This window comes from Saccopteryx leptura, chromosome 2 (assembly GCF_036850995.1).
Source record: "Saccopteryx leptura isolate mSacLep1 chromosome 2, mSacLep1_pri_phased_curated, whole genome shotgun sequence".
NCBI classification, from domain to species: domain Eukaryota; kingdom Metazoa; phylum Chordata; class Mammalia; order Chiroptera; family Emballonuridae; genus Saccopteryx; species Saccopteryx leptura.
The window spans coordinates 346,074,997-346,101,815 of NC_089504.1; the positions used below are offsets into that span (position 1 = coordinate 346,074,997).

General features: G+C 38.3%; 2 protein-coding genes across 2 annotated transcripts; both read left to right on the forward strand.

Moving 5' to 3' along the window:
• Nucleotides 1-769: 769 nt before the first annotated feature.
• Nucleotides 770-5,468, forward strand: LOC136392340 (keratin, type I cytoskeletal 26-like). The gene is made up of 8 exons (XM_066364440.1): nt 770-1,223; nt 1,679-1,761; nt 2,164-2,320; nt 2,446-2,607; nt 2,696-2,821; nt 3,184-3,401; nt 4,685-4,752; nt 5,317-5,468. Exons 1-8 carry the CDS (start codon nt 777-779, stop codon nt 5,466-5,468), a joined length of 1,413 nt encoding a protein of 470 aa, XP_066220537.1. The 5' UTR covers nt 770-776.
• A 2,292-nt stretch (nt 5,469-7,760) lies between these two features.
• On the forward strand, nt 7,761-14,286 carry KRT25 (keratin 25). The gene is made up of 8 exons (XM_066364229.1): nt 7,761-8,466; nt 8,767-8,849; nt 9,260-9,416; nt 11,733-11,894; nt 11,979-12,104; nt 12,466-12,683; nt 13,031-13,098; nt 14,177-14,286. Exons 1-8 carry the CDS (start codon nt 7,978-7,980, stop codon nt 14,284-14,286), a joined length of 1,413 nt encoding a protein of 470 aa, XP_066220326.1. The 5' UTR covers nt 7,761-7,977.
• The last annotated feature ends 12,533 nt before the right edge of the window (nt 14,287-26,819 follow it).

Consider the following 26,819-nt stretch of genomic DNA (forward strand, 5'->3'; position numbering starts at 1 on the left):
ACCCAAGAGGTTAACTCCCCATGGACATCAAGAATGAGAAGTCTCCTTATCTATGACAACTAGTCTTCTATTTCTAGTACCAAGTTACTGGCTTTCTAGGTAATAATGAAAACAACCCTCTCCATCTGGTTAAGTCCCCATTCATCAATATGAAAATTGATAATTACTTCTCAAAATAATTCATAATGCCTCAAATATGTAAATTTAAACTAAAAGACAGTGAACAATATTTTTGAGGTAGAGAAATAAACAATTTGGGGACTCAGAAGTTAGTTGAATGGACATTCTGCTTCTGGACTCAACCAAGAAATCTCAATACAAATAACTTTCTGTCAAGGCCACATATACATTAATTTTACTTAAATTGATAAGCCAAGTACTGCAGGACTTTTATTATTTTAGTTTTCAATTTTTAAAAAATCAATTAAAAAACTCCCTATATATTGAGAGTACCTGAGGTCAAAAACCTGTACATTTTTACTCATAATTTAAGTGTGACCTTGGAAAGTATGATTCAATGTTACTCCACCTGGCACCTTTTCATATACAAAGACATCCTTGGGCACTTTTCCACCTACAGACTGGACAGTACTGAAAATCATCCAATTACGAACAACAACAATTAGAGTGTATAATTTATTTTATTATAAATCGGCATAGTTCAGACTGAACTGACTTACTGAACCCTATAAAAGGCCAATGGAACTAACTCTCATGGGCAGTGTACTTTGGCTTTGCTCCTCTCTGAGAAAGGGTCACTCACCTGTGTGGTTGCCATGTCCTTTCAACTTTCTAGCGGATCCAGGCGGGTCTGCTCTCAAGCTGGCTCTGGTCGGCTGTCTGGTGGGGGGACAGGGACAGGCTTCGGAGCTGGGAATGTGTGCAATGGGTCAGGAGCAGGAAGCAGCTTTTCTTGTACTCTTGGGAGCGTTTCTTCCGGAGGAGGTTTCTGTAGCAGTGGTGGAGAGTTGGGAAGTGGTAGCTATGCTGGTTTTCTTGGAAATGAGCATGGCCTCCTCTCTGGGAACGGAAAGATGACCATGCAGAACCTCAACGACCGCCTGGCGTCCTACCTGGACAACGTGCGAGCTCTGGAGGAGACCAACGCCGACCTCGAGCAGAAGATCAAGGGCTGGTGTGAGAGATATGGCCCTGATTCTTCCTGGGGAGTTGATCATGACTATAGTAGATATTCCTCAGTCATTGAAGATCTTAAAAAGCAGGTAAGAAATATGGATTTGCATACTTTTGTTATAGACTTGGCGGGATGGAGAGGGTCCACAACTTAAAAAAGGCAACGTATTAAATGTGCTTAGCAAGTGTATATGATGTAGAATTTCCTCACTCTATATTCTTAGTGCTTGGGGCAGTACCTGATAAATTTGTAGAATTAATGAGAGAGAAATAGTTATAAAATAAATATAATCACTTTGTTGATCTTATATTTAGCTCATGCTTTTTAATCAAGAGTAATAAAAGTATTCATGATTATAAAACTCACACTTTGGCCCTTAAGTTCTAGACATTTATTATCAGAAGAAAATCCAGATTCTTTTAATGTAGAAAAAAGTTATACTAAAATAGATGTTTGATGGGTTAAGAAGATAGAATCATACTTAAATCTGGAGTCTTCGTTGGCTTTCAGAACTTAACATTTTGCACAATGTACCTTATTTAGATTATTTCTGTGACCACCTATAATGCCAGTATTCTTCTACAAAATGACAATGCCAGGCTGACCGCTGATGACTTCAAGCTGAAGTAGGTAAAAATAAAGTCATTAAGTATAAGAAACATAAAAGTACTATATTTGGAGTAAAGAACCTATCTTTTGTTGTCAAAACCAATGTGTTTTTATAAAGTCAAGACTAGATTACTGAAGAAATTCAATCAAATGTGTTCTTATAAAAAGAGCTATTAGAAATTTTAAACCATGTTTTTATTCAGCTGTTAAGCATATTTAGATAACAAAAATCAACTCTGAAAAACAATTCCTCCAAAATAAGATTCATTCATAGACCAGAGTAATTCATTACTTTGCCATCACAATCAGCTTCAGAAGTATGTACAGACATATATCTTTTAGTATATGAAGTGTCTGAAGAAGGCACCGTTTGTACCTGCCTACAATTATAGTTGTCAAGCTCTTTAATAACCTTTCAGGTATGAAAATGAGCTGGCTCTGCACCAGACCATTGAGGCCGACATCAGCAGTCTGCACAGAGTGACAGACGAGCTGACTCTTTGTACAGACGACCTGGAGATACAATGCGAAACACTCAGTGAGGAATTGACATACCTCAAAAAAAATCACGAGGAGGTAAGGGCACTGTGGGGCAGCACTGTATCCGTATCAGATTTCCTTCTTGGAGTTCACTGTTCATTTCACAGCAGAGCGTGATTTGTAAAATCTATCTTGAATGTCAACATTGATATCTTTTCCAGGAAATGGAGGTCCTGCAGTGTTCAGCAGGGGGGAATGTGAATGTGGAGATGAATGCAGCCCCGGGAGTGGACCTAACAGTTCTGTTGAACAACATGAGGGCCAGGTATGAGGACTTGGCTGAGCAGAACCACAGAGACGCCGAGGCTTGGTTTAACGAGAAGGTAGGTTTGTGGCAAATAAGACACCAGCGGCTTGCTTGTTAGGTAGACTACTAGGCTGGTCACTAACTCTTCTGACATTATACTTCAGAGCGCTTCACTGCAACAGCAGATTTCTGACGATGCGGGAGCAGCAACAGTGGCTAGAAACAAGCTGACGGAACTGAAACGCAATCTGCAAACCTTGGAAATAGAACTTCAGTCCCTCACGGCCACGGTTTGTAGGAATCACCTTTGATTTGAATATCTGTGTGTGCATGTATAATATAATACCTATATAACAAAATAGATTCCAAAATATATGCAAATGAAAATATAAAGTATATTAAGTACATAAATATACTAAATATCAAGAATTCTGTCCATCAACATTGCTTCTGACTCATCAATCCAAAATTTTTTAAAAAGAAACTTTTTCCAATGAAAATTTAAAAAATATCTTTTAGCTTTGCCAATGCTGATTTTGATTGAAAAGATTTAGCCCCCATACAAATATTTCTTTTCATCTTGAGAATGTTTAAAATAAGAACGTGTTATTTCTGGGTTCCACGGGCAAGCCTTGCTTTGTTCTTCTTGCAGAAACATTCCTACGAATGCTCCCTGGCAGAGACGGAAGGCTATTACCACCTCCAGCTCCAGCAAATCCAGGATCAGATCGGGGCGATAGAGGAACAGCTCCAACAGATCCGAACGGAAACAGAAGGCCAGAAGCTGGAGTATGAACAGCTTATGGATATCAAACTCTTTTTAGAAAAGGAAATCGAAACTTATTGCACATTAATAGATGGAGAAGGAAGGTAATTATTAACTTGTGAAAAACATTAATCTAGTAATTAAAACAATCTCACATCAACTAGATTCTCTTTTTCTCAGCATACATGTCTGCTAATATTGTACCCTAGAATGTCCTACTGTAGAGATCGTAACAGTGTATGGCCTCAGAAATTTATTGTTGCATCCAAGTGAAATGAAAACAGGCAACAAAATCAGATTTTTAAGTATATAAAATATTTGTATCTATGCTGATATATAGAACATTTAAATAAAAAACATCAAACAATTCCTCTACTCCAGTCCAGGGGGGAGGTTGCTTTCTGGGATTTAATGTTGAAGCATATTTCTCATAATAACATACTCTATTTTATTATTACTTGATTAGTTACCATGGATATGCCTTGTATTGAGTGGGTTATTACATTTTCACTTGAAAGATGAACAATGAAGCTACAGAAAGGTTAAATTAGAGAAGGCATCAGTAGCTTGGTAGCCAAGAACAAAAACCCTAAAATTGCAAACTTGGGTGTGAATGACACCATTGGATGAACCCGAGCATATTGCTGAAGCTCTTTAAACTCCAATTTCTTTATTGGTAAAACTGTGATAACACCAAAACCATACTTTGAAATATATGTAGTTTTAACAATAGCATTTCAGTATGTAGGTAAAGTGCTCGCGACAGTGGCTTGCACACAAAAGGTACTCAGTAATCATGACTATTACTAAATGCTTGTCAGTGGTCACACCATGACTTAGTATGCACCTCTGAAGACTAGTGTCAGCCCTTTACAGCATATTGTTATAAGAACCCAAGAGTGATTGCTCCCTCTTTCAAACAAAGTGCTCATTACAACATTCATTGTCACTTCCCTTACAGCAGCTTTGATGCCACGTTTTAGGTAACTTTTTACATGCATACACTTCATTTTATTTTCAACAGTGTAAACTGCTTGTCTCTTGGCTCTATGTTTTCTACAGCAGACAGTCTAGTGCCTTCCACACAGGCGGCATACCAAACATGTTTACTACTCAGGTGATTGAAAAGTCAGAATGAGAATTTGGAGTCCCTGTATTGCAAGTTGAAAGGGATAATATCCAGTCACAAGGGGTTTCTGATCATTAACATCCATTTAATATCTTCTTTCACTATACCGAAGTCATGAAAAGCTTACTAATGTCTGTTAAACATAAGAATTTAAATCTTATTGAAACTAGAACTCCAAACCCTCTATTCCCAATTCATAGTTATTTATGAATGCTCTAATGAAAAAAAAAATACAATAACTTACTTTTCTCTTCACAGAAAAAACAAGCCCACATGTGACAAATCAAAAGGGTGTGAGACCGTAAAATCCAAAAATAAAGTCAAAGGTATAGAAGGGTTTTTATTGTTGTGACTCCTCAACAACTGTATTAAATAAGTCATTTATTTGTAAGCTAAATAAGATTGTTGTTAAGTTTAGTTCTAGTAAGTGAAGGGATAAGGATAAATTCTTAATATTTTTGTTCTACATATTCCTGTAGAACAGATGTGGTCAAATGATGAAATTACTGAAATGAAGACCAATATCTCTTTTACCTAAAACCTATTATTTTCACAGTTATAGTAGAGCTACTTAATTTTAAACCACAAAACAAGGGCAAGTCAGTGTTTAAAAGAAGACATTACTTGCTCTGGGCCTGTACTTGCCTCACACTTCCATTTTTAAGCCATGTTTCATGTATGCTTTCAAGCACCCATTGCTCTAAAAACTGTGGTAAATACAAGAAAGAAAAATAGCCCATGCCTCGCTAAGTATAGACTTCAAACACAGTACTAATATGTACCTCCATTTACTACAAACCCGCCAACACCATTTGTAAAAAGTTTACCCATCGTAACTAAAGAGCTTTCAAACTGTTAAAAATGAGCACTAAACTTTTATTTTCTTTTAGAATCAAAAGAAGAAACTGTTATTAAACGAGTGGTGGAGGAGCTAGATCAACGTGGCAATGTCCTTTTACTGAGGGTCCATTCAGTGGAAGAAAAATCCTCTAAAATAAGCAATATTAAAATGGAGCAACGAGTACCTTCTAAAACAGTATAACAATGGGAAAGGGGTTGTTATTTTTAAAAGCCTACTTTTGCAAAATCCCACTGGGTAAATAACCCAAGGAAATCATTCATTTCTGTTTTTAAAAATAAAAAGGCTAGAATTTATTTTCCTTCTCTTCTTTCTCTCAAGTTCTTTGCACGCAATCCTTCTCAGGGGTGTATACTGGATAATTCCATTCATATGACATTCTGGGATAGACACAACTATAGACAGAGTAAACTGATCGGCATTTCCCTGGAGTTGGGACTGTGGCAGAGGTTGACTACAAAGGGATATGAGGGCATTTAGAGGCAGGAGTAATAAACTGTTCTGTATCTTGATGGAGGGGGATGGGGTTACATGACTATGCATTTGTCAAAACTCAGAACTGTATGTTTAAGATGAATTTTACTATATGCATATTAAACCTCAATAAATCCAACAAAAAATAACTAACAAAAAAAATTGAAGGAATCTATCCTAAAGAAAAATGTGGACATGTCCAGCATTATTAATAATAGCAAAAAGTTGTAAACAATCTGAAAGTCCTCTAATAAGATAGTGGTTAAACAAATTACTTAATATTAGGTTTGACCCTGAGTAACAGAAACAGGATAACAGAACTTTACACAGATAGAAGTTTATTCTTTCACACACACAAATCCAGAGGTATGCTATTCAGGGCTGGGAAGGTAGCTCTGCACCAGAGAATCCTCAAGGACCAGGTTCCTTTCAGCTTCTGCCCCGCCATGCTCAGGATGCCATGCCCTGGCTCACGGTCCAGGATGAAGGTCCAACCATCATATCCAGCCATCACATTTCAGCAGGGTGGAGGAAAGGAAAAGATGGGACAAAGACTCGTGTCAGCTTCATTGTCAGTGAAGTATCTAGAACACCTTTCATATATTTCTGCTTACATCATGTTGGCTAACTTAACCACACAACCACAGCTAGCTGCAAAGATAGCTGGAGAAAGTAGTCTTTATGTGCGCAGCTATTGCTCAGTTAAAAGTTGAACCAACCAACAGTTTCCATCATATTAGGTACCTACCTGTTCATGCTCTAAGGCATGTAAGGTGACCAAGCAACTTACAGAACACATTATAACATAGGTGACTCACCTATGGCACATATGAGTTTACATGCTATGTGTGTATGCAAATGCATAGATAACCATCTTGAAGGGTGCAAACATCTGGAAGGGTAAACTGTACTTACCCAAGAGATTAAGGAGGATAGAAGAGAGAGGAAGGTAAGAAAGGACTTTAACATTTTTACTCTATCCTCTTAGATACTGCTTGATTTGTTTACATCAAGAATGTTTTTATGCAGAAAGTGAAATGGTGGTTGCCGTGTTTGTATCAGCATTATTCATGATAGCCAAAAGGTGGACGCAACCCGAGTATCCACCTACTGTTGAATGGATAAACAAAATGTGGAATATACATATAATGAAACATTCTTCAGTCTTAAAAAAAAAAAAAAAAAATCTGACACATGATACAACTTTGAAGACATTATGCTAAGGAAATAAGCCAGTCACAAAAGGAGAAATAGTGCTTGGTTCTACTTATCTCAAGTGGCCAGAATACTGACTGGCACATAGTAGGTGTTTTATAAATATTTGTTAAATAAGTGAATGAGTGAATCCGTATGTTCACAACAACATCACATAATGTTCATGGAAATTTTGTCCATAAGCCAATTTCTACATTTTTCAAAAATTTTCAAAATACTTAAGGTTTTCAGTGAATGGGGAGGGCACACTAGTTATTTTACTGATGACTTTCACCTAAGCTAAACCACAATGAAGTAAAAACTGATAGCATATTTCCTTCTGAGGTTGCTTCAAATTTTGCTGGGTCAGGAAATAAGTAAATGTCCTTCCAAACTCCCACAACCTGTAACAGCAATTAAGGGTGTGTCACCTAATTACCAAAATGGATAAGAGAAGGCAGCCATCCCTAGACGTAAGTGTTAACAAAATATATGATGTATGTTAGCCAAAATGGAAGTTACTTCCCATCTGAAACAGTGGCAAAAGAATGTGGGGGCAGGACTGGTAGTTAAAGGACTGGATTGGGGAAATCATGATTCTGGTTCTGTTCTCTACTTATACAGAAAGAATTGTGACAGTAAAATAAGAAAAAGTCTCAAAAACATCAAAATCTGCCTTGGCATAAATAGCCCAAAACCACCATACCAGATTTTTATGGTATGATGGATGGATGAATTTTATCTTCTAAGGAAGGAAGTAAAAGAATGACTCACTCACAATTTTAAATTGTAATAAGGAACCTGAAATTGCTCCACCCAGACCCATTTCTCAGATAACCACCAACCCGAGGGCAACTGCCCTCCTACAGAAATGGGCCCAACAAAGTTAGTTACTAATTAGGAAAAATCATCCAATTATGCTAACTTGCTGAGGCTGGCAAGCCACGTTTTACTCTGTGTAGGCAGAATATCATGCAGAACACACTTGAGAACTGTCTATAAAAAGGCAAACAAAACAGTTGAGATGAGAAGGCATTCCATACCGGCTTCCGCAAGTCCTGCTCCGCAACGCGCTTGCCCAGATACCATGTCTCTCCGACTTCCCAGCGGCTCCAGGAGGGCCTGTCCGCGTCCCACCACAGGATCGCTCCGGCTGTCGGGTGGGGGGGCCAGCTTTGGGGCTGGAAATGCCTGCAGCATGCCTGGAATTGGAAGTGGCTTCTCGTGTGCTTTTGGGGGCAGCACCTTGGGAAATGCAGGCGGAAACAATTCCTGTGCCAGCTTCACTGTGAATGAGGGGGGACTCCTTTCTGGCAATGAAAAGGTGACCATGCAGAACCTCAACGACCGCCTGGCGTCCTACCTGGACAACGTGCGAGCTCTGGAGGAGGCCAACGCAGACCTCGAGCAGAAGATCAAGGGCTGGTATGAGAAATTTGGACCCGGTTCTTGCCGTGGGCTTGATCACGACTATAGTAGATATATCCCTATAATTGATGATCTCAAAAATCAGGTAAGAAATTACACTTCGCAATCATTTCTATGAATTTTCATGTCTTTTCCTTCCCTCGCTGAATACTAAAAACATTTATCATCTCTACATGTAATTTCTTAAAAGGCATTTCCATTTAGCATTGGAGATAAGCTCTAAGTAGATTCAGTTGTTGAACCTCATGATTTAAAATGTCGCTATCTAAAAATTATATTAATTTTGATTCGTTCCATTTCCTAAGCTACAAAAAACACTTTGGGTTTTTTTAAAATTATTGATTGTGATAAATTGCCTTTAAAAAATCAAACTCCCCCTTTCTAGATCATCGCTTCCACCACCAGCAATGCAAATGCTGTTCTACAGATCGATAATGCCAGGCTGACAGCGGATGACTTCAGACTCAAGTGAGTAAGCTCTTGGAGTGAAAGATTCTGTGAGGATTAATGTGAAGCATTATATTGAATTCATTTTTTGATCCTTCCATTAAATAGTACCAAGTCTTATTGCAATGCTATAAAACACTTGGGTTTAAAATAAGCAGAATGTTATTACTTTTTTATACTTTCTCTATGAAATATAAAGTATGAATGGTTATGTTATAAAAGTAGTGTTTAATACCCTGGTTCTTTTTCTGTCAAAGAAATACCTCAAAATAGAGAAAATAATAATTATCATACAATAAACTTGGAAAATGTCTCTTGGGGCCAAATCTGTTACAGTACTTCCAAATTCTAGACCTCTAGTATTTGATCTTTGATTGGTGACCATTTCTCCAACCGTGTGACAAACTGGAAAATCATGAACACTCTTTCAGGTATGAAAATGAGCTGGCTCTTCACCAGAGTGTGGAGAGTGATGTCAATGGGCTGCGCAGAGTTCTGGATGAGATAACCCTGTGCAGAACCGACCTGGAGATTCAGTATGAAACCCTGAGCGAGGAGATGACTTACCTCAAAAAGAACCATAAAGAGGTAAGAGCTGACTGGCTACATTTTAACCACCGTTCTGCAGACACTATCTACCTGATAGGAGATAATGTGCTTGACTTCTTAAACAAGAAGTTGGTCCTAACCACACAGTATCAGACAGACAGGAGGCCTGAGTTGTCTTCAGAAGTGGCAAAGTGTTTGTACAGATTCACCCTTGCTCTCTCATTGTTTCCCGTGGGAAAACAAAGAATCATCTTTTCCAGACCAATGGGGGTGACAAGAGCAGTGTTTGGCTAGATAATTATAGCTAAATTAATATGGCACAATTAAAAGATTACATCTAATTAAATTAAAGATGTTAAGGACAGCCAAAGGAAATTTGATCTAAATTTCTATGTAACAGTGGCAGATTTAAGACACTTAAACATTTACTCCATACACATATTAAGTATCTAGATACACTTAATATCAATACATATTCTTAATAGGTAGGCTATAAAAATAATGAGGCTGAAATTAAACTGTGATGTCAAAATTTACACTTCTAAATAAACAATATATATCCAAAATGGTCACCATGGGAAGCTAAATTCTAAATCGGACCATATAGCCACTACTCTAGACATACCTCTGGAATTGTTTTGTGAACCACTGTGTTCTAAGAATATCTTTATTCTTTAAAAAGAAATTTGATACTTTCAAACAGCAAAATAACTTCGATAGTTAAGCCAAATGCTTAAAGAAGATCAAGTAAAAACGTTGCTTGATTCGCCATGAAGCTATCTTGTAAATCTAACTATTTGAAGAACATTTATATAAATATACTAGTTCAAGTATGGCTCTAACTGCCTGGTAGTTACTAACAAATTTTTGATGAATGGAATTGACTCACAAACCCTCGTGTAACTTTTTGTCTTTTTTTTTTTTTCTGCTTAAACTGGGAAAGTTTTCCCTAAATCTTCAGAAGTAAAAACCTAACTGGAGATAGAGAAGGCATGGGTACCACCAAGGAGGAATGAACGCTAGAATCACCTGATGGACTTGGTACAGGGAGGAAAGAAAGCCTCATTATTATCATTAGGACCAATCTGGGGTCTGGGACATGGGGGGGGGGGGTTTCTGCAGCAGAGACGTAGGCTGGTCCAAGTTGTTTCAGTTGTACAGTCTTAACAGGGATGTTGCCTTCCACAATCTTAGAACTGACTCACTGCATCCCAACAGCACACACCTCAGATGGAATAACATGAAATAATATGCAAAACTGATTTCAACCTCTAGGATAATGATAATGACCATAATGACTAGCATTTATTTAGTATTTAAATGCCAGGTAGTACTGCCGGTCTCACATCTTTCAACAATACAGAGAAGGATATTTTTTATCCTCAATTTTCAGATAAGAAAATTGAGACATGAACAACGTTCTCAACTTCATCTAGCTACTACAGGGCTGAACCAAAATTCACATAAAGACAGGTTTGACACCAAAGTCCATCATGACAGTATAATGTTCTATGTAAGCTTAATAGCTTAATAGACAACTAGGATTCTTTAGAAGATGTTCTTCCTTTACTAATTATATACAAATAAATAAGTTTAAATTTTTAAATAAGTATAAATATATAAATACTTATTTTTTTAACTTTTTAATTGATGAGAGAGAGAGAGAGAGAGAGATTGGTTTGTGGTTCTACCCATCTATGCATTCGTTGATTGATTCTTGTATGAGCCCCGACTGAGGATGGAACCTACAGCCTTGGCTATCCAGACGATGCTCTAACCAACTGAACTACCTGGCCAGGGCTCCAGAAATATTTATTTGTTCATAATTATTTCCACTGTTCAGAATTATTTGGACTCAGCCCTCCCACCATGTTCAGGCTGTGTTCAGGATATAGCTGAATGGAGGACACATCAAAGTTGGTCTCAAAGTAGAATAATGACCAGTCTACCAAGGTGGAAACATTTCAACTATAAATGAATAGAATAAGAGATGATGAATCCCTCATCTTCTAAATTTTATAAGGACTTTCCTTTGGAAAAGGAATTGAGACTTTTTCTGGGCAGCAGAACTAAAACGGATCGATGAATGGGAGTTTGTGAGCTGGAATTGGGTGCACCGTAAGAAAGACCTCTGAAGCATTGACAACTCCAAGAATGAAACAGGCTATTCAGGGAATTAGTGACTTCACTGTCATTGAAATTTATGTCCACCAGACATGAAATAAAAAATGTAGAGGGAGCTCATTCCACAGCCTAGGAGATGGAACAGGTGAACGCTAAGAACACTTCCAAAGCTAAGCTTAGACCTTCTATGAGATCCCTGCATAGCTGAGCTGCACACTTTCTTGCCTCTAGGAGATGCAAGTTCTGCAGTGCGCCGCGGGGGGCAACGTGAACGTGGAGATGAACGCGGCGCCGGGGGTGGATCTCACGGTTCTGCTGAACAACATGCGGTCCGAGTACGAAGCCCTCGCCGAGCAGAACCGCCGGGATGCGGAGGCCTGGTTCAACGAGAAGGTGCGTCTTAAACAGGAAACAAGCCTGCCGCATTTTGGTGATGTTCACCCAACTAAGATTTGCTCCCTCACTTACACCTTTCAGAGCGCTTCCCTGCAACAGCAGATCTCCGAGGACGTGGGAGCCACAACCTCCGCCCGGAACGAGCTGACCGAGATGAAGCGCAACCTCCAAACGCTGGAGATTGAACTGCAGTCTCTCCTAGCCACGGTAGGAGAGGACAATTTCTTACCGTCTCCTAGGTTAGCGTTTTAAATATGTGCCTGTTGGTTTTGAAAAGCTCCTATCCATGTTGAGAATATATCCATATATTATTTTATGTAATTAACTTAAAACATAAAGAATAGGATTTTATATAGAACAGCTAAGACAGCAACGTCAAATGTCTTTAGGCTTATTCTACCAAAAAGAAAGACTTGCTCATTTTAAGAGTATCACAGAGTCTTCTTAACCATGTGCCAATGTGAAATCTAAAATAATTATAGGCAAAGTGAGCAAGAGGAGAAAGTCATATATCAAAGCAAGTTCATCTATCTGTATATCTGTCTGTTCCTTCATTGGGTCCTTACAGAAACACTCCCTGGAGTGCTCCTTAACTGAGACCGAAGGCAACTACTGTACGCAGCTGGCCCAGATCCAAGCTCAGATCGGGGCCCTGGAGGAGCAGCTGCACCAGGTCAGAACCGAGACCGAGGGCCAGAAACTGGAGTACGAACATCTCCTGGACATCAAGGTCCACCTGGAAAAAGAAATTGAGACCTACTGCCTCCTCATTGGTGGAGATGATGGGTAGGTAAAATAATGTAGAGAAGTAATATACTGAAATCTGCATGAAACTTAGATCTCTGGAAAGCGAACATAAACAGATTCTACACTTCTTACCATAGACAGCCAAATAGTAAACATGATACTCTATTGCCAAGATACAAATTAGCAACATCTTACAAAACCAAAATGCAACAAGCCCTGTATGGGAGATATGAACATTTAAAAATCACCTCTTGGTGCTAACGCAAATGTAATCCACTGAAAGGTGTACACCAAACATCTAAAGAAAACATAATAGTGAATCTAGAGATGAAGGGGTTCTCTCCAATTCACTCCTTTGTGATGTTTCCAACAATATATAATTACAGAGCTTGCAAGTCTGGAGGTTACAAATCTAAAGATTATGGATCTGGAAGCATGGGAAGTCAAGGCAAAGGTAATTAAAAGTAAATTCTACTTTTATGCTGTACTATTTCATTTTCAGTGCACAGATTGATTGCTTTTATATTCCCAGAATTATATTATATATAAGAATAGATACAGGCTGACCTGTGGTGGTGCAGTGGACAAAGTGCTGACCTGGAATGCTGAGGTCACTGGTTCAAAACCCCAGCTTGCCTGGTCAAGGCACATACAGCAACTACTGTTCGTTGATGCTTCCTGGTCCTCCTAGCCTTTCTCTCTCTCTCTCTCTCTCTCTCTCTCTCTCTCTCTCTCTCTCTCTCCACTCTCTAAAGTCAATAAATAAAATCTTTTTTAAAAAACACCAAAAAAAGAATAGATGTAATAAAGATTTGTAATAGATGTCAGTGAGTACTAGATGTCTAACTTTAGTAATGTGTGCTAATTTTAAACAAAGGAACATGTCACCATGTTTTTAGCTAATCAAGAAATCAAAATTCACCAAAAATGAATCTAAGAACTTGTGCTTATTACCTAGTTCATCCCATAGAAAAAGTCTATTATTTCTTTAATCAATATAATTTCCTGTTCTTTTTTTTTTTTTAAGTTTATTGTGGTAAAATATACAGAGCACAAAATCTAGCACCTTAACCATTTCTGTGTGTATGTTTCAGTGGCATTATGTACATTCATATTCTTGTGCAGCCATCACCACCATCCATCTCTAGAACTTTTTTCATCTTCTAAAACTGAAACTCTATATCCATTCAACAAAAACTCTCCATTTCCTCCTCCCCAGCCCTGGCAACCACCATTCTACTTTCTTTATGAATTTCACTACTCCAGGTATCTCATATAAGTAGAATCGTACAGCATTTGTCTTCTCTGACTGAGTTATTTCATTTAGCATAATAGCCCCAATATTCATCCATGTTGTAGCATGTGTCAAAATGTTCTCCCTTTTTAGAGCTCAATCCTATTGCCTCATATGTTTATACCATATTTTTTTATCTACTCATCCATTGTTAGAAACTTGGGTTGCTTCCACATTTTAGCTATTGTGATCTTATTCATCGTTCCTTAACTCTCTAATATCTCCTTTTAATTTTTAGATCCGCCCAAAGCCATAGTGGTAAAGAAAGTTCTTGAGGAGGTAGACCAACGCAGCAAAATACTGAGCACCAGGCTCCACTCCCTGGAAGAGAAATCTCAAAGCAATTAATTTGAGACACAAGAGCTAGCATATGCCAAATACTTTCTGAGAAGAAAAGGCATTATATATCTGTCCAGAAAAATGACCAAATCTTAAAAAAAAAACACCTGTCTGTCCCTTTGTCTTTCTGTTACTGAAATATAAGCTCTAGCAATCAATAGTGGTATCTCCCCATTCATCTGGAAGAATACCACATACAAATATGATGACTCATTTGATTATCTTATAGAAAATCTTGTGAATTCTGTGTTCAATAAACCTTCTTCCTTTAGCAATTTATCACTGATTGATGGTATTGTCTTACATTTAAAAGGTCTGTGTCTGTGGTACAGATATATGAACACCTAACAGCTTTTAATTTATACAAAAACTTTAAAATATTAACAGATTTTCAAGAGGCTTTTCCAACAATGAAAATGAGACAAATTCAGAATGAATAAAAGTATTTTTACTTTAATCCTCAATTTGTCATACTCAGACATAATAAGTCTATTCCCTTTCATACAGCTAGAATGTATACATTTCAGGTTTATATGTAAAATGAGGATAATAATAGTACTTCTTTCAGATTTTTTTTTCTGTATTTTTCTGAAGCCGGAAACGGGGAGAGACAGTCAGACAGACTCCCGCATGCACCCGGGATCCACCCGGCACGCCCACCAGGGGGCGACTCTCTGCCCACCAGGGGGCGATGCTCTGCCCCTCCGGGGCGTCGCTCTGTTGCGACCAGAGCCACTCTAGCGCCTGGGACAGAGGCTGAGGAGCCATCCCCAGTGCCCGGGCCATCTTTGCTCCAGTGGAGCCTCGGCTGCGGGAAGGGAAGAGAGAGACAGAGAGGAAGGAGAGGGGAGGGGTGGAGAAGCAGATGGGCGTTTCTCCTGTGTGCCCTGGCCAGGAATCGAACCTGGGACTTCTGCACGCCAGGCCGACACTCTACCACTGAGCCAACCGGCCAGAGCCCAATAGTACTTCTTTCAAATGGCATTATAAAGGTTAAACAAATTATTATAAAGTATATTTATTGAATAAGCATTCAATAAATGCTAACTTATTTTTAATACCTGATATTTATGATTAATTTTCAAATATCATTTCCCTTTTGAATATATGTTTAAATAATATTCTAAATGGAAAGAAGTTTAAAGCAAAAGTTCTGGTTTAGAATTCAAGTTTAATTAATGAAGTCACACTTGTATTACAAAGTACATCTGATGTTTATTACTTTCTTGACTAATGGATTCATCCCTAATAAAGGGGGGAAATTTAATGAACTGAAAACATAATTTCATCATATCAAATGATATCAAATGTGAGCCCTAGAGATCTAGTTGATCATCAGTCCTCTATGGATGGTTAACCATATCATAATCCATCCATGAAAATTTGATTTCAAGCTCTATCTGAAAACATGAAGCAGAAAAGGTGATTGCGGTTCTTAGGGGCACTATATCCTTGAATTATTTTTATTGTCTTTTTTTTTCTCTTTCTTCTTTTCCAAGTGAGAGGAGGGGAGATGGAGACAGTCTGGGGCAATGCTCTGCTCATCTATGGCCATGCTTGCAACTGAGCTGTTTTTAGCACTTGAGACAGAGACACCATGGAGCCATTCTCAGTGCCTGGAGCCAATGCACTCCAACCAGTCAAGCCATGGCTGCAGGAGGAGAAGAGAGAGAGAAGAGAGGAGGGGTGGAGAAGTAGATGGTCACCTCTCCTGTGTGCCCTGACCAGGAATTGAACCCTGGACTTCCACACGCCAGGCCAATGCTTTACAATTGAGCCAACTGGCCAGGGCCTTGCTGTCTATTTCTAATGCATTCTTAGCCAGAGGCCAATAGAATCAAATGTCTTTTGTCAGATTATATAAAACAAAAACATTACAATCTTGGAGAAAATTTATCAGTTCTCAGAAAAAGAGTATCAACAGTGAACTTACTTCCATGTAGTGAAATGAGTGTTGGGTGAAATCAGGAGCCTCAGGTTCTAACCCTGGTTCTTGCGTCAATGAATGGAATATTACATAAAAAAACCACATAACTTTTGAGCTTTAGTTTCCCCCTCTGTAAAATTTTCTGACAGCCTCTCATAACACAAATAATTATTTAATTATGCCAGTGTGTACAAATGTGCTTAAAAACTGCAAAAGTGATGTAGAAATGTAACAAGCATGAATAGCAGAAGAGATTAGACAAAAAAATTTTGATGTTTTATTTAAAGGAGCAAAAAATTTTGAATCTGATGAAGCATTAAACAAATTTTTGAAAAATGACATGATGCAGATTAGAGAAAGTGTAGAGGCGTAAGTATAGGTTTCCATGGTAATAAACTCTCCTAACATTAAGGCAATGTCATTCTATAAAGTCTGGTATCTACAGCAGTGAGCTTTTCCCACATGAAAAGCATACCATCTGGAACCTCAGTTGCCAGGATACAGAATGAATAGCTGCTGATTTGAAAACTGAAATCAATTGAGATTTGGTTCACCCAAATAGTACAGCAAATGGTATCCAGTCATTGAAGAATGGATGAGTCAAGTAAGAAGCCTACACTCCTCAACTTCTTTCTTATAGGTAACAGTTTCATGGGACTTTAAAATAAAAAATAATGGATTGCAACATATACATAATTTTGCTATTTTTTAGGTAACTATTTCTAGTGATTAAAATCCCAGAACTACTTTTAAACAGGCAGGGACCATCAATAACCATTACATCATTAAAAACAAAAGCAGTCTTCAGTTCAAGAGGATGTAGGGGTTAGAGTCAGAGAGAGATCTGAGGATGCTACCTGCTGGCTCTGACGATGGAGGAGGGGCCAAGCCAAGGGAGGTGGATGGCCTCTAGAAGCTAGAAAAGGCAAAGAAACATCTACGTCAGACTTCTGTCCTCCAGAACTATAAGAATATTCTTGTGATCATTTGAATAATTACAGATTTAATGATCTTCCCAAGAAAAGAACATATTGGTCACATCCTGTCTGTGATGAGGCTTCTTGCCCTAATAAGCTGGTTCTCTGCTGAGGTGTCTTAACTTCCTGTAAGACCTGTCCATGGGAACCTGTAATTTATAATATTATAACAATATTATCCTCTCTTACCTGGGGTAACTGCCTTAGTCATATACAATTTGGTATGCTGATGTTGACATAAGTCTTGTGCATATGTTAAATATTTTGCCTTGGGAGGAGAAAGGACAGCAGTGAATTAAGAATGATATGTTTTTGTTTCCAGTTTAAGAAAAGGAGGGTGAAGGTTGTAATCCAAGAGTTCTTTATAAAATTTTTCTACTTAACTAACACATTTCATACTTTCCATATGCCAAGTATTTCTCCTGGTCCTTTACAAATATAACTTGTTTAATCTATGATAACCCTATGAAATAGGAACTAGTGTCTTCATTTTATAAATGAGGAAATCAAACTACGGAGATGTTAAGTAACTTTCTCAATGTCACACAGCTGGAAAATAGCCAGATACTAACTGGGGAGCTGGAAGTGCAGAAATGTGGCTCCAGGAAACTGTAGGCACCATTCCATGCTGGACTTTGGAACTTGAATATATTTTCTTGGAAAATGTTATAAATAATAATTATAAAATTCCGTAATAGCCTATTTTAACTGCATGTAGCTGAGCTGAAATTCTGTATATCTATCAACATGTTATCCTGGTTCTCAGCACAGTATCTGTCAATCTGTCACAGAGTAAGTGTCCAATAAATATTTGTTGAACGTACTGTAGAATGGACACTCCACATACAACATTAGAACTCCAGAATGGCTTGGAGCCCCCAACAGCAGGAACAGATGTTCTCTTCTTCAACATCTCCCATATTGGTCCCAACAGCTTAGTGATGAAAAGGAATTTGGGCAGTTGAGCTTGATGGAAGCAAATGACAGATGGGTCCAGACAATAGCAGCAGAACAGCAGCACAAACTACGGAGATCTTGAGTTTCTATTGCTGGTAGCAAGATCTGTTGCAAGCCTGTGACAGAAGGTGGTGTGAAGTACACAGTGGGATGGCAAAATGAGCCACTAAGACCAAGCTCCATGGAAACTGGGTCTCTAACTAGAGCAGCTAAACGAGGAATGATAAGTCAGCCATCAGCAACCAAGAGTCTACAAACTAGGTCAACCACTGGGACAATAAGTAATCTCTATTGTTTCTCAGTAGAAAAACCATAAATTATTTTTCTGACACTATTTCAACATTGTGAAAATTGCATAAAAAAAGACTTGCTGTGATCATATAAAATACAACCTAAATTATACCCAAGTTTTTTAAGATTAGGGAATGTGACTTGTCAATGTTATTCCCAAGATCTAACATAGTGTTTTTTGTAAGATGCTTAATTAATAATTGATAAAATTTTACTTATTACTGATGTGTAAAATATAAATAAGATAATAATAGAATAATACAATATATGATATAATAAAATAAGACAAATAGAATGATAAATTATAGAATTAGAAATAGAAATAGGTAATAAAATAAATAAGTAGAATAATTGTTAACTGGATATAATAATGAATTTAATTAAAAATAATAGAATCATAAGTGAATAATAGATGAATGATAAATGAATAAAGCAATATCACCAACTAGTAACTACTATACTTATCATAAATAACACAATGTATGAGAAATAATCATATTATCTCATTGCACATGTAATATGAACAATAAAGAAAATAGGCATTAAATTTTTTTTCCCAAAATAAATTACTCTAAAGCTATCAAAATTCTCACCACTGATTTTAAAAATCTTACTCTCTAGCAAGAAGATGTGATTCCAGTTTATTCAAACAGATATTTTGTTCCAAGTTTCTCTTTGGCTACAACACCAAAATCTAGAGTGGAATGTAAGGATAATATTCTTTATCTTATCAATAAATAAGCAAGTAAAAACACAGGTGTCATGGAGCTTTGTTAAAGCAACCCCATTAACAACTTTGAGATCTTAAAGAAGTCATCATCCTGGGTCTTAAAGCCTTAATTTTTTAAAAAATGAATTGGTCTAAATTATTTTAAGCTCTTCATCCCTTTCTAAGTGGTAAAGAATTATTCTAAATTTGTCTGAAGTCTTTGGACGAGATAGAAGCACAAAAATACATGTCATTTAATAGAAAATATTTAGGAAATATTGTTATTTGAGCCGATTTTTAACCACTTTCCAAAAGCATTGGTATCAAAATGGGGTGTATCTGCAGGACAAATGAAGGTCAGTTGCACAGTTGATGTCTTGAAAATTTTGATAACTGCTGACCTGCAAAGAATATGAAAAGCAAACTGAAGAAAGAGACTTATCACCGAATAGAATCACGACTCAATACCTTCCTACCTCACTTGCAAAGCAAACATTTCCTTTGAGGTTCATTTTAACAAAAAGAGCCAGAGAAGACTAAAGTATAGTTCTTTTTCCTTTTTAGTTTAAATTTTTTTCTCTTACTTTTAATTAGACAATGAGATGACCCAACAGTCTAGTAATAGCACAATTACTGGAAGGAATGCTGCCCCAGCTAAAGACCTGTCCCGACATTTCAATGAAATTATTGTCAAGGAAGTCTATAAGGAAGCCAAAGAGCACTTCAATTATCACAATAGCTAGTGAAAACACATATTAGTAAATAAAATGGGAGTACATTTCAGAGCTCTGTTCCACCTTGATACTACAGACCAGACTGAGTCATGGGCAGCTCAGTTCTCCACGGAAGCAGCTGACCAAGCCAGAGATGAGGTCATGAAACTGAAATGCTGTCTTCACACCCATGACATTGAACTACAACCTTTAATAGCTTAAGGTTGGTGAAGGCAGCTAATGATAGTCTCAAACTCAAATTCAAAAATATAAACAAGGCTTACATATTTATATAAATAATTATATATATATGTAAGTGTCAAAAATAAAATCCCTTAGAAAAGGTACCAAGAACATTAGCTATATAAAGAAAAACAGTGAAGACTTATATAAAGCACTCCAATCAGATGAAATTAGGCTGATCTTCTAATTTAGCACCAGGTGGTCTTACAGAATAAATAATACTGTACAAACTTAAAAAAAAAAATGATCAAGCCATGTATTTGAATATAGAATTATAATTTACAAAGCTCTTATTATAACCTTGTGCACAGGTAAAAAACTACAGTTCTAAAATACTCCCTATTTCTTTTTTAGATTCAAATAAAAGCAGAGAAACCAGGACAGTAACAGATAATGGCCAAGTGATTTCACCTCAAGTCAACAATGTTTCTGATGTAAAATTCAAATAAAAGTAAGATGTAGAAGCAAATGATGAATCTGAGAAAGTGACAATAATTTAACAAGCCCGAGGAGACAGAGCTTCAACTACTGCCATAATTGTTTCTGATAGTCTTTGACCTAGTTTGGTCTTTAGAATGCAAAATGTGTTTTCCTTTTTAATTATTCTACCTCAATAAACTTTCCATCTGTTGCAAATCAACTGCATCAATTTTTGCTAATTTTTGTTACACACTTTTTTGAGAGAGAGAGAATGCTTAAAGAGCAAGCCTTATTTTGGCTATGTGGGCTTTTTTTGTTGCACACGGTTTTTATAACTTTCCTGAGATATAATTCACATACCATAAGTCACACATTTAAAGTGTACAATTCAATGATTCTTAATACAGTCTCAGAGTTGTACAACCATCACCACAATCAATTTTAGGCCATTTTCATCCCCTCTGAAAGAAACTGAACCCATTTGCAGTCACTCCCCTTTTCTCCTCCACAAATCCCCCCCAGCCCTAGACAACTTCTAATCTTCTTTATACACTATGAATTTACTTATTCTAAACTTTTACACAAATGGAATCGTATCAAGGATGGTCTTCTGTAGCTGGCTTTTTTCACCTAGCATGATGTTGTCAATATCCATCCGTGTTGTAGCATGTATCAGTACTCTATTCCTTTATCGCTGAATAATACTCTATTGTATCAATATACTATGCTTAATTTATCCATTTATCAAATGATGAACATTTAGTTTACTTATATATATATATATATATTTTTTTTTTTTTTTGCTATTCTAAATAATGCTGCTGTGAGCATTCGTGTACAAGCTTTTGTATGAAAATGTTTTCATTTGCTTCATTTCATGTTTCCATTTCTCTTCGGTTATCTACCTAGAAGTGGAATTGTTGGGTCATATATGAATTCTGTGTTTAACCTTTTGAGGACCTGCCAGACTGTTTTCTGCAATGACCGTACTACTTTACATTCCCATCAGCAGGGTATGAGGGGTCCAATTCCTTTCCATCCTCGCCAACACTTGTTATTGTTCTTTTTTATTATTACTATAGTAATCCTAGTAGATATTAAGTGGTATCTCATAGTTCTACACTGACTTTTAAAATCTACTGTTTTATATTAGGCCAAAACCATGCCAAAATTGATCATGATGTGATTATAAAATATCCGATAGCCCTGCCATTTTCCAGCTTTCTTATGGTGTCACAATCATACGTGTTAGTTAAAATGACATCTGTCGTTTAGGAACCTACTCTCTCCTTAAAAAGAGAACACTAATACAAATGAAAATAGGAAACCAAGTGTTCCTTTTTTTAATTATAAAGAATGACTTCAGCTTCCACAGGACAAAATATTGAGATAGCAAACATTGCCCAGGGCTGATGCACCAAGCGCCTAGTTGCTGGGAGTATAGGCTGCTGGCAGCTCACAGCTATGCCTTTTATTGGGCATTGCCCTGGGCAGCAGGGAGCTGCCTTGCCCAAGATTCTACCCCTCCCAGCAGAATGTCCATGGGCCGGTAACTGGCTGAGGCTCAGCCCCTTTGCCTCAAATTGGACAATCTGAAGGGCCAGCCCAGCTCTAGAGCTCCCCAAAGGATCAGCTGAAGTATCCATTAAAACGGCATTGCAGGCCCTGGCCAGTTGGTTCAGTGGTAGAGTATCGGCCCAATGTGTGGATGTCCTAGGTTCAATTCCCCAGTCAGGGCACACAGGAGAAGTGACCATCTGCTTCTCTACTCTTCCCCTTCTCCTTCTCTCTTTCTCTCTCTCTCTTCTCCTCCCGCGGCCATAGCTTGATTGGTTTGAGCACATCGACCCTGAGTGCCGAGGACGTCTCCATGGAGCCTCAGCCTCAGGTGCTAAAAATAGCTCAGTTCCGAGCATGGCCCCAAATGGGCAGAGCATCAGGCCCAGATGAGTGTTGCTAGGTGAATCCCGGTCAGGGCACATGTGAAAGTCTGTCTCTCTATCTCCCCTCCTCTCACTTGGAAAAGAAGAAAAAAGACATTTTTAAAAATAATAATAAAGTAAATAAATAAATAAAACAGCATTGCAGTCAGCCCCTCCCTCCTCACTTCCCTACGGGTGTATCCCAAGAGAAGCTCCTCCGTAAACCTCCATAGCCATTTCTCCATCTCAGAGTCTGTTTACAGGCAGCAAGAATCTTGAAAAATCGTGTAAAGTTCCAACAATTAAAACAATGTGTCACTGACACAGGAATCAAAACCTAGAAAAAGCCTCACTTATATATAAAAATGATACCTTCAAATCAGTTGTGGAAAAGTAGATTATCCAATAAAGCCTACTGGAATAATTAGTTAACCAAGTTGTGGGGGTAGGTGTGTGGGGGGGGTGTTAGTTATCTTATAGCATACAGCAAAATATTTCCACAGAGATTACGGAAATAAAAGAAAGATATATTTGTATCAAGAAAATGATATACAGTAAGAGGAAAAACAAAATTAAAAGAAAACAACTAGGCCTTAATAAAAATATGCTAAAAATCCATTCCAACACGGAGGGGAAATCTGTGCCGCTATCCAGGCAACCCACTCCAGATTCCAGAGGCACAAGTTCAACCTGCCCTGGTTGCAGGTTAGCGCCACCTGCTGGCGTCTGTCTTCTCTGTCTAAAATCAAGAGAGGCTTCTGGGTAGAGCCGACTGCCAGGAAAGCCACAGCTGCAGGAGGAATCTGCAGCCTGTTTAGTTGGCCTGACTCATCCTCAGCCTCCCATTTCCCATACTTCCCTCACCACCCCTCCCAACCCTGCCTGTCCACCTGCCACATCTCCCCTCTTCACCCCAGAAGTTATGAACTTTAGGCCACCTTCTCTGGGGCTGGACACAGAATGGGAAACAAGAGTTCACATGACAATCTGGGTTATATATATCTGTGGGTTCTCTGGATAGGAAGCTATTGTCTGTTTGGTATGAGGAAAGGTCCAAAAAACCTTTCATACAAAAATGATCAGTAAACTCTGTGCTTACTTCCATCTGTGTTGACTCTGCTCCCTGGACCTCAGCTCTTACAGAGTCACACACCCATTCTCTTAGCTCTTCACAAACAGACTAAACAATCTCCAGAAAAAAGTGAAAAATTGAGCTGTTTAAAAATATTCCAGAAAATTCAAACTCAACAAGTATGAGGCTAAGTCCTTTTCTCCCAGAACAAAATTTGGCAAACTGATATGACTGAGTAGATGCTAGTGGAGAAGAGAAAACCTTCAAACAGATATGCTTAATTGAAACAAAAAGAGAAAGAATAGGAAAGAATAATGAGAAAGAAGATACAAAAGGAGAGGAAAGAGTGAAAGAAGAGAAACAGTCATATAAATGGTGCATTTCAGTTCTATTTTTGTAAATAATTTGTAACTCCTTTGGCACAGGACTGAAATCGATTTGTAGACGGTGCCAGACCCACCGGAAGTTGCTTCTCTGGACACTTATTACTGCAAAATCTTTCTTTCTTCCAGGTAGCTGAGCTTGGTGAGGCTCACAGTGGCCACCATCAGAACACTGACCTATACAGTGATTCTCTGCAGAGAAGTCCCCAAATGACTCTGGCACGGCTTCCCTGACCCTCCCCAACAGCCTTCCTTTCACCAACAGCCCCTCCAATGCCCCCCAAACACACACACACACAGAATCAAAAACCCAGAAGGTGGAGAATAAAGGTTTAAAAGCCAGAACACATAAAAAAAAAAAAGGGCAGAAGCAATCAGTGACCCAAGCTGCTCATGAAGCAAGTCAAGCCGTGTTATTTTTAGTTACTTTAAGGACTGTGTATTATCTATCTATAATATGTTAGGTATTATAAAGAGGCTGTGCACACATCAGATGGGAGCTTTTCTTTTTTCCACACCATCTGCCACAAAAACTTCTGCCCACACTCAGCAAATACTCTATTCCTTGTTACTTCTCTTAACTATTCTGATCTTACACTTTTATTTGAAAAGCATAACAGAATATTCTCTAGAATGAACAGAAGATAGAATTCCGGGTTCATTCTATTCTCAATGCAAAAGATTCATCAGTGAAAAGATTTATCAAACACCTTTCAGTATTTGATTTTCCTGCTAATCTAAAAACATGATATATATAATATTAATCTGAAATTTAAAAAATACTGATATCGCCTGAACAGGTAGTGGCACAGTGGATGAAGTGTCGGACTGGGATGCGGAAGACCCAGGTTTGAGACCTCGAGGTCACCAGCTTGAGCGCGGGCTCATCTGGTTTGAGCAAAGCTCACCAGCTTGGACCCAAGGTCGCTGGCTCAAGCAAGGGGTTACTCGGTCTGCTGAAGGCCCACGGTCAAGGCACATATGAGAAAGCAATCAATGAACAACTAAGGTGTCGCAACGAAAAATTAATGATTGATACTTCTCATCTCTCTCTGTTCCTGTCTCTCTGTCCCTGTCTATCCCTCTCTCTGACTCTCTCTCTGTCTCTGTAAAAAAATAAATAAAATACTGATATCTATCTCACAAAAATGTTGATGTTTACTATTTGAAAATCATTCTGCACTTATCACAGAAGTCATATTCTATAGTGAAGTGTAGTTTATATGAGTCTTGACAGGTAAAAATAAACTGTTAATAACAAACAATTCAAAACAGTGTATAACTCAGGGCAGCACTGAACTGGGAGCCCAGATATATAAAGTTCAGTCCACTTTTTTTTAATTTTCATATATTGAACTACTGAATTCTAAGTGCCAAAGGCAGCATTTCTGGACAGTTTCCCCCACTGGAACTTCCCCAGATTCTTGAAGTTTTCATTTTACAGATGAAGGAAATGCCAATAAATAACTTGTGAACTTTGGCAAGTCGTTATTTCAAATAAAAGAGAGTATTAAATTTGGGGATGTCTCAAAACAATGGGGACCAATGCTTACCAAAGAATTCTAACACAATAAAAAAAAAAAAAAAGAATTCTAACACTTCACACTCCAGGCAAGAACAGCATTGTATTTCTGTATGTGATTAAAATCCTTTATTCCATTAAACATCAGCATTCGAGACAGTATGCAAATCACAGGATCGAGCTCAGGCTGATGGATTCACCACTGAGAAAAAAAGACATGGGTACACAGAACGAGAGCATGAGACTGCATTTAAGGAAATATTAACAAACAAGCAAATCCTGTGGGTTTACCTCTGCATTTTTTTTTTACTTCTATATTTATATACTGCCTGATTAGGCAAAGAATTGAAGCCGGTAATGGCTGCTTTGAGTATTAAATAATGCCCTCCCCAGCGGTCATCTCTGAAGTATAGTGTCAGAGAAGCACCTCAAAAGAACTTGGTTTTGAAGCTGAATTTTATTTTATTTTATTTTTTTATTTTTTTATTTTTTTTTTTATTTTTCTGAAGCTGGAAACGGGGAAAGACAGTCAGACAGACTCCCGCATGTGCCCGACCGGGATCCACCCGGCACGCCCACCAGGGGCGACGCTCTGCCCACCAGGGGGCGACGCTCTGCCCACCAGGGGGCGATGCTCTGCCCCTCCGGGGCGTTGCTCTGTTGCGACCAGAGCCACTCTAGCGCCTGGGGCAGAGGCCAAGGAGCCATCCCCAGCACCCGGGCCATCTTTGCTCCAGTGGAGCCTTGGCTGTGGGAGGGGAAGAGAGAGACAGAGAGGAAGGGGGGGGTGTGGAGAAGCAAATGGGCGCTTCTCCTATGTGCCCTGGCCGGGAATCGAACCCAGGTCCCCCGCACACCAGGCCGACGCTCTACCGCTGAGCCAACCGGCCAGGGCCTGAAGCTGAATTTTAAAAAACAAAAACAGGCATATGTCAGCATTAAAATTATATCAATTTTTATTATATATAATAAAAAATTATATCAACAAGAAAGCTAAAAAAAAAAATAAGACACAAGATAGAATACCTCAGTCATCGCAAGCCTCCCCAAAGGAAATTCAAAGGTCCAGATCTCTCAAATCATAAGGTAAATAAAGCTGCCAAAATGAACCAGCTACAACTTAAGATGACCACGGAAGAAAAATGCCACAAACCCCACGCAAAATTCAGAGACAGGCGACAGTGCTAAATGTTCCTCAGTCTTTCTACATAAAGCTCTCTCTACCTTGGCTCGGGAATGTCTCAGTGGTATCAGATTTCTTTCACTTCACTGTTGTTTCTTTCCTTAGACCTTATTTTCAGCAAATGTCAGCCTTTGTGAAAGTAGAAAGATTTCATTTCATAACTTTAAGAGGAAGGAAAAGTCCAGTGATGGTTCCTCCTGTCTCCAGCATTCACTTTCCATTA